The following is an 8,547-nucleotide window of genomic DNA, read 5'->3' on the forward strand; positions in this document are numbered from 1 at the left end:
TTGATTCTAATTTTAATAAAACAGCTTGATTTTGAAGATGAGAACCTAAGGTTTTATTTCTCACCTTTATCACAGTACGCTTAATAGCACCGGCAGATGATAGACACGTCTCCGAAAGGTCAAGCCGAAGGCACAGAACTGAAATATCACCGTTTTCCACCCCGAAGGGAAGAAAACGATTATTTCAGGTCTTGCCGAGGCTTGACCTGAGCAAGCTCTTGCCGGCTTTCGGAGATAGGTACTGACGAGAGCGCGTTCGAGTTACAATCGCGCGCCTGCCGCCGCCTCTCTCCCCGCGCGGTCGTCGCTGTGCCCGCCCGCGGCTCACACTATCATGAATGGACGTAAGTAGCAAGCATGTGTGTACTCTAGGTAAGGTAGGTAATCTCCGAAAGGTCAAGCCTCGGCAAGACCTGAAATAATCGTTTTCTTCCCTTCGGGGTGGAAAACGGTGATATTAGTATTATTATTCTTAGAAAAAAGTCAACTTCTTTGTTATTGATATTTAAGTATTAAATTCTTTGTATTAATAAAGCATGTTAAAATTTTGTTCGAGTTTTATTTTTCGCAGTAATTGCCAAGCAGAAGCGAACGGGATTTACCTATTTAGTATCCTAATTCCTAAATGTTCCACAGTTTTGACCACTTAGATATTAATGATAATATTATCTAAGTACTGTAAAACTGGAGAACATGTATTTCAGTCAAATTTAACAATTAAAAATATTTATTCAAAAATTAAATTCGTTTTTTATGATGATTCGTTAAAAAAGAGGCGCTTCAAAGCTTCTTCCTCTTCCCGCGCGGACCCTGTGCAGAGCAGACGTGTCTACACATATACTCAGTGCATTTTTAAATAATATTCATAAAATCGAAATAAATCCGAAAAATAATAGTTGAACAAATTTTGTGAAGTACCAGGAGCGCATATCGTCGTGGAGACTAACCAACAGTGTGTCGAGCGAAACAAAACACACGCGTGCGACAAAGACCAATATACTTCTACATGAGTCGTCTTCACCGTGATTGTAATAACACGCTCAAGGTCACATCCTTTCACCTCCGGCCCGTGAGAACGCTGCGTGCAAAACAAGGACAGATACACTTCCAAGTGAGTAATCTTCAACTGTGACATCGTAACTTGCACTCATTGAGGCTTCCATTCACTGCTGCGCCTACGCTTGTTACGCACACACATACGCTGTGGCTATACGCTGTGCCCGACGACCACTATAATAAAATATTCATATTAGAACTTTACTTGCCTCCGCGCTGTGCTCGCCTGCGGCCGATTTGCTGCTTCACGCGTACTGCTGTGCTTTGGATGTAAACAGCGCATGTCTTGTGACACATAAGATAGTCCTACTTCGCACTTGAACAATATGAACTCGCCGATGAACAAATCGTTATCAGATACCGATATTTGCGTGGCAGGTTCGGATAAGACACCGCCGAACTACGTATCTATGCGAGCTAAAAGAGGCAGGGAGTTCACGGAAGTTTCTATAGGGCAACAACTGGATGAATTTAAAGATGAAATTAAAATAATGCTATCGATATTCACTGAAAAGCAAGGGAAAGATATACAATCCATAAATACTACTTTACAGGAGATCCAACAATCTAATACTAGTATAGAAAGCTCAATTACTTTTCTTACTGCACAAAACGAGGAGTTACGAGAGAAAATAGCCCAGCTTGAAAAACAAACTAGAGATGATAAATCCTATATCACTATCCTAGAAAATAAAATTGAAGACCTGCAAATGGGAAGCCGTAAAAGTAATCTGGTGATCAAAAACGTACCTAGACAAAAAGATGAGACCAAAGAAGATCTTATGGAAATGACCATGTGTCTATTCCAAAACATGGAATGCTGCGTTAGAAAACATGACATAAAAGACATCTATAGAGTACGTGGAAAATCGGCAGATAAACAAAGCACGCCCATCGTCGTAGAAACTGACTCCACGATGTTGAAGACTGAGATTTTGAAAATGGCAAAGGCATTTAACTTAAAGCATAAAAACAAATTATCTTGTAAACATATGGGTCTCAAAACTCAAGTAGACACTCCAGTATTCATATCGGAACATCTGACAGCCAAAGGCACCCGTCTCCACTTCTTGGCACGTGAACTAACTAAGTCTGGAACCCACAAGTTTTGCTGGACCGCCTACGGCAAAGTCTACACCAAGAAAGATGAAACTTCCCCAACTATAGTTATTAGAAGTGAAGACCAGGTACATAAACTTCTGTTGAAAAAATGACTATTATCTTGTAACTCTGTAGCTAACCTTTATGTAACTGTTAAGTTAGAAATAGTGTTGTTTATTCTAGATGTGCCTCTTATCCTACTTTTTATGTTGTTTTGGCATATTACCTCCGATGGTTTACTCGGTTCTTCATACTATTTTGTTATTGCCATTCATACACACACTCATTCACAATTCATCACATTATACACTCTAATCATTCTTACATACACATACACACATTCTCAACTTTCATACCTACCACACATACACCCCTTCCTTTACTCAAATCCCTGCACACATTCTTCAAAATCACACTCTTCGCGCAATACTCACACTCCAATTATAAATAAACAAGTAGTATACTACTATACGTTAATATTGAAAAAAAAAAACACATCCTTGATACATCTGCTTACCCTAGACTCAATCTTCTTAAATGGATAATACTCTACAAACGGTATCTGAATTAGACAATATTGAAATTGCTCGTTCTGTCACTTGTGATTACTCACAACTCCACGAACATGTCGTAGTAAACAAAAATGACCTTACAATCATATCACAAAATATAAGAAGCATTTATCATAACTTTGACGATTTTATTATCAATCTGAGTACACTTAATTTCGAACTAGACATCATTATCTTAACCGAATGCAGATTAAGCGCTAATAAACCTATTCCGCAAATCACCAACTATCACTCTTACATGACAACTCGACAGCTTAATCAGAACGATGGGGTGGTTGTATACGTTAAAAGTTCTATAAAACATAAAGTTGAGGAAATACAGCTTGACCAGGCATCCTGTCTACGGCTGAATATATTGGGTTGTGAAGTGTACTGCATTTACCGCTCACCTTCTAACTCTAACATTGACAGGTTCACTGACTCTCTTAGTACACACCTAAACATTCAATCGTCCCATATTAACACTATTATAGCTGGAGATATCAACATCAACATTAAGGTAAGAGAGACTGAATCATCCCACGATCGCAAAAATAGAGTTAGTTACCTAAACATGCTTTCTCACTTCGGTATACTGCCTGGACATACACTTCCCACCAGGGAACATAACTGCCTTGACCACTTCATGTTAAACATAAATAAAAAGAAGTTCTCCGCCTTTGTTGCTATATTACACTCAACAATAACTGACCATCACACAACATTCCTATCTCTTACAAAATTAAAAAATATCCATACGGCCAAAAAAACTACGACTACACTAAATTACGAGCAAGCTTTGAAAGATCTTCAAGAAAAGAATTTATCTGATCTCCTATTTTGTGATGACCCAAATTTACTAATTTCAAGTTTTATTGGTACCTTAACTTACATTATAAACAATAACACGATAACAAAGAAAATTCCGAATAGTAAACGGATAATTAAACCGTGGATCACTATGGGTATACTACGCTGTATTAAAAACCGAAATCATTTACAAAAGCAGAGTCGAAATGACCCCTACAACGAAATACTAAAAATTACGTATACTAGATACAGGAACTACTGCAATAATCTAATTAAAAAATTAAAAAGGAAATATGAACGAGACTTACTTGCAAAATCTATAACTAATAATAAAATGCTATGGAAAAACATAAAAAATATCACATACTCAAATAAAATAATGAATCATAACTTAGAACTATTAAATATAAAACCTTCTCCTTATGAGTCTATAAACTATATTAATAACTACTTCTCTAATATTGGAAAACAACTAGCTGATCAAATTCACCCCACTTTAAATAATAGCCATATCCCAGACATATCTCCCCCAAACTCCTTTGCGCTAATTGACACCGACGAAAATGAAGTTAATGATATATTAAATAATTTAAAATCTAATAGTGCCCCAGCGGGCCTAGCATGACCGCCATAGAAACAGCTTTTGTCTACCGAAGAATCGACAAAATGACAGATTGAAGAAAGATTTCTATCGATCCGAGCATGGCGATGTTTGACATCGAGAAAAGAAATGTTTCTTTTCTTCGTCGACATGTGTCTATCGCGTCGAGCATGACGACTATATTTTCTCTACTTTTGACATTTGGGAGTAGATATAACTTTCTATATGAAATGTCAAATACTCTACATCTCATCTGACCTAGACAAGAGTAGACAAAGAATATCTTTGTCTATTTTTGTAATTTTTGATTGCAGGTAATAATTATTTAATATCTAAAAAGTATGTCGGGATCTTACCGTCGTCATATGATCAGTTTTTATGCTGATAAAAATGAGCGTAAAGCAGAGAGAAACGCTGTACGAGCGTTAAGCGGGGCTCTCGACCTTCCGGACAACGAGTTTCTTCAAAATTATAAAATTTCCAAGGAGATGGTGCAGTATTTGTGCCAGGAATTGGCTGAGGATCTGTCTCCTAGGACATCTCAGGGTCTGCCTGTTTTGATCAAAGTGAGTACCTACTACGTTGTGCTTTCCAATTTTTATCGACCAAAAATATGACAAAGTTTTCGTCCTTAGGTTAAAGTATAGAAAGATATATTCAATTCATTCGTTTATTATTGCTTATAAGATTATTTTGTCTACTATGTAGGTACCTATTGCCTAAATATAAACAAAACATTAACAATGCCCACTTATTGCAGGTTCTTTGTTCGCTTAAGGTCCTGCTTACAGGACATTACCAACGAGGGACGGGTAACGAGAACGATTTATCGATTGGCCAAACCACCGTCAGCAAATTTTTAAAACAATTTGTTGTTGCAGTAAATACAAGGTTAGTATAATTAATACTACCAATATAAAAGTATAGTCTGAGTGGCATGGAGTGAATAGGGGTGTGTCAACAATTTGAATGAATATTGAATGTGTTATTTATTCCAGATTGAAACCACAGTGGATAGTGTTCCCAAACACAGAGGCAGGAAGGCAGACGGTAGCATCTGGCTATCTTACAAAGTTTGGCCTTCCTGATGTATTGGGAGCCGTTGACTGCACCCATGTGCAGCTGTTTCCACCTCCAAAGCCACATCAAGCGCAGTTCAGAAATAGACATGGCATAACATCCATTAATGTTCAGTTGGTAAGAAAATAATACCTTATACTGCAGAAAATTAAAAAATTTGAGACAAATTTTGAATTTTTAGTGTCACTCAACCATCATTTCAATTTCAGATGCAGACTGCAAAATAATAATGTTAATGCAAATTATCCAGAGTGCATGATCAATTTAAGACAGAACTGCGCAGGCTACATGAGTCTAGAATTGGACAGTATTATCTGCTAGGTAAAAATTCCATTTTAAATAAAAAACAATTATGATTTTCAATATTCATGTTCATTAATCTATACTAATATTATAAAGCTGAAGAGTTTGTTTGTTTGTTTGCTTGAACGTGCTAATCTCAGGAACTTCTGGTCCGATTTGAAAAATTCTTTCAGTGTTAGATAGTCCATTTATTGAGGAAGGCTATAGGTCGTCTTTCCGATCGGGCTATGAGAGTGAAGGAATATTATTTTAATATTTATAAGAGAGGCATCTGCACTTGTCTATGCCTGCTGCACATTATACAACATGCGTCATTATCGGTGTGTTATTCTTTTATTGTACTGTAAAATAATTGTAATAAAAAAGCTCTTTACCAAACAGATATTTGTTTTTGCAGGTTGCCTATGCAGTATTACACAAGAACAGACGGACCATACTAATTACCCTAGTGGCAGCTTATTACAAGCTGCAACTTGCAGGAGGGATAATATTATATTTATTTTATTTTTTGTTTTTAACGGTTCTTCAAACCATACAGACAGAATTGTGTTGCTGGGGAGTTTGTTCCACCATTTCTTCTCCCCAGCAAAAACACATAGGAAGTGGTGAAGGGCGGGCGTTTTGGGGGCTGTCTTTTGTAAATTTTACTTAACAAAAAGGCTGATTTTCAGCCAAGTTTGAATAAAGGACTTTTTATCTTTATCTTATCTTTTATTTGAATATTATGTAAATGAACATTTACCTATCCAAATGATTTCGTCTCATTTGATTTTCCTCAATATAATTTTTTCTTTTTAAAGAATTGCTTATGTCCTGAAACAACAAATACCATATTTACTATTGCCATAATTATATTTTTAAAACATAGCATGAGAGTTTTGCTTGGATGGAGCCAAGTCTAGGGGAGTACTAGTAAATGAATATTCCTCAAAGACACTTACTAATAACACTTCTCGCGTTTCAGCATCAGAGGCCAAGAATTCATTTTTGACTCTCTGTGCACGCTGAACCCTAGTAGACTGCGTTGTAGTGGTAGGGACGACGGAGGGCTGCATTGTAGTGGTAGGGATGGGGGGCTGTGTTCTAGTGGTAGGGACGGAGGGCTGTGTTGTAGTGGTAGGGATGGGGGGCTGTGTTCTAGTGGTAGGGACGGAGGGCTGTGTTGTAGTGGTAGGGACGGAGGGCTGGTCTGCTACTGACGTTGTCGGGATGGGTGAGTTGGAAGTGGTAGGAAGAGGGGGGGAAGGAAAGGCAGAGGGTAATGATGTTATCTGAAATAATAAATAATAATTACAATCACATAATATCAGACAATAGTACCTGCTAACATAAAATTAGACAATACTATAAACATGATATCAGATAATAGTACCTATTTACATAATATTAGACAGTACTATAAACATAATATCTAATAGTATTAATGTAACATCCCATCACCTCGCCTACTAGGGTTTCAGATAAACCAGCCATCCCATAAGCACTCTCAGAACCTATTATATTAAGGATTTTCTCCGTTGTTTCTGAGAGGCCAGGGATGGTGGTACTGTTGCCTGTCTGAGAGCGTGCTGCGTTGGCACGTGCAGCATCGTGCCGTGCCTTTTTTTTGAGATCGCGCCATGTCTAAAAAATTACATTATAGGAATAAAGCTTAGGATTTGGTAAAAATCATAAGTATTGAGAATAAAAAGGAATGCATTATTCCCAACAGTGGGGCAATACCGCCTAGCTAATGTAAAATTACAAGTTTAAAAGAAATTAAATAACATACCGTCCGCCACTGTTCGACAGTTTTGTTGGGTCCGTATTCCTTCAGCAACTGCTGAATACGGACCCATTCTTCATTGTGGCCCTCCTTGCCCAGAGGACCCCGGTATTCGCCATTGGCAAATAGAGTGTGGGTAGACATGTAGTCTACCAACATCTCTATCTGCCGGTTTGTGCTTCGTAAGCTGTAAATAAATTGTTTTTGTAATGACTCAAGTTAAATCACTTCGGACAGTACAAGTAGCCGGCATATAACTTGGCAAGGATTTGGGTCCTTTAATAAGTGTGAGCTTGCACATAGTGCACTACATGTTACAAAAAAAGGGGTCCCTATTATTGCTTGTACATTGTTCTATGGTTATTGACATCATTTAATGGCAATAATTATGTCTGTTTGAGAAACATAGGAACTGTTTTCATCTCACGATTCTTGCCAAGTTACGTACCGGGAACTTGTATTGAAGGGAAACAAGATAACAGTAAAGAACGTATTACACTGTGCATGGCAAAGTTTTCATCAGACAATGCCACTAATCATCACCATTTATTTAGATTATTGTTATTCTCATCGAATGGTAAGATAATGATTATGTATGGATGATTATTATTCACTTAGATTAATTACACGCAACTATTGGTATAATCTGTACTTTATTCATTTAATCATAAAATGTGGTACTTACTTCTTTCTTGTCGCCATTATCACTATAATTTTAAAAGAATTATTTATAAGCAACAACTAAAAACCGACAAAAACATATACCCATAGATAATACATATACCACAGAATACTTTATTTATTATAACACAGATAAAAAATAAGTTCGATCAATACGTTTTGTTGTGCTTTGAGTTACGTGAGTTTATGTATAGGTTCATGCGTGAAAAATAGTGCATTGACACATTTTTTTGGCTAACTAAACGTAAATTCATCGTAGAGCGACCCATCACTAGCTACTTATCCGTTGCTATGGAAAGTCTTTCTCTTGATAGAAACGCGAGTCTACAGCTCGCGCCATGCTCGGGTAGAAGACATGTCGAGTGGGAAAGAAAGAGCTTTGTCGTTTCTTGGTAGAATAGAGATAGAATCGCCATACTAGGCCCGCTGGTTGGGATAACATTTCAACAAAATTCTTAAAGTTTGTAGGAAAGGAGATTGTCCCTGTGATAACCCACCTTGCAAACCTCTGCCTCCAACAAGGCGTCTTCCCGGCTCCCCTAAAGCAGTCTATTATTACCCCGGTACACAAGGGGGGGGACAGAGACGATGTCAATAAT

General features: G+C 37.4%; 2 protein-coding genes across 4 annotated transcripts; one reads left to right on the forward strand and one right to left on the reverse strand.

Annotated features, from left to right (window-relative positions):
* The first annotated feature begins 676 nt into the window (after window positions 1–676).
* On the forward strand, window positions 677–6,072 carry LOC124635821 (putative nuclease HARBI1). 2 transcript variants are annotated; one of them, XM_047171778.1, is made up of 6 exons: window positions 677–1,111; window positions 4,434–4,685; window positions 4,880–5,010; window positions 5,118–5,316; window positions 5,409–5,520; window positions 5,900–6,072. In XM_047171778.1, the coding sequence occupies exons 2-5, from the start codon at window positions 4,461–4,463 to the stop codon at window positions 5,424–5,426; spliced, it is 573 nt and encodes a 190-aa protein (XP_047027734.1). In that variant the 5' UTR covers window positions 677–1,111; window positions 4,434–4,460; the 3' UTR covers window positions 5,427–5,520; window positions 5,900–6,072. The 2 variants fall into 2 exon arrangements, with proteins under 2 accessions (XP_047027734.1, XP_047027733.1); XM_047171777.1 differs by lacking the exon at window positions 677–1,111 and having other exon boundaries at window positions 1,667–4,685.
* LOC124635837 (integumentary mucin A.1-like) lies at window positions 5,553–7,928 on the reverse strand. 2 transcript variants are annotated; one of them, XM_047171791.1, is made up of 3 exons: window positions 7,274–7,928; window positions 6,444–6,773; window positions 5,553–6,315 (listed from the first exon to the last, which is right to left on the reverse strand). In XM_047171791.1, exons 1-3 carry the CDS (start codon window positions 7,424–7,426, stop codon window positions 6,241–6,243), a joined length of 558 nt encoding a protein of 185 aa, XP_047027747.1. In that variant the 5' UTR covers window positions 7,427–7,928; the 3' UTR covers window positions 5,553–6,240. The 2 variants fall into 2 exon arrangements, with proteins under 2 accessions (XP_047027747.1, XP_047027746.1); XM_047171790.1 differs by having other exon boundaries at window positions 5,553–6,773.
* Window positions 7,929–8,547: the final 619 nt, after the last annotated feature.

This window comes from Helicoverpa zea, chromosome 13, assembly GCF_022581195.2.
Source record: "Helicoverpa zea isolate HzStark_Cry1AcR chromosome 13, ilHelZeax1.1, whole genome shotgun sequence".
Lineage (NCBI taxonomy): Eukaryota > Metazoa > Arthropoda > Insecta > Lepidoptera > Noctuidae > Helicoverpa > Helicoverpa zea.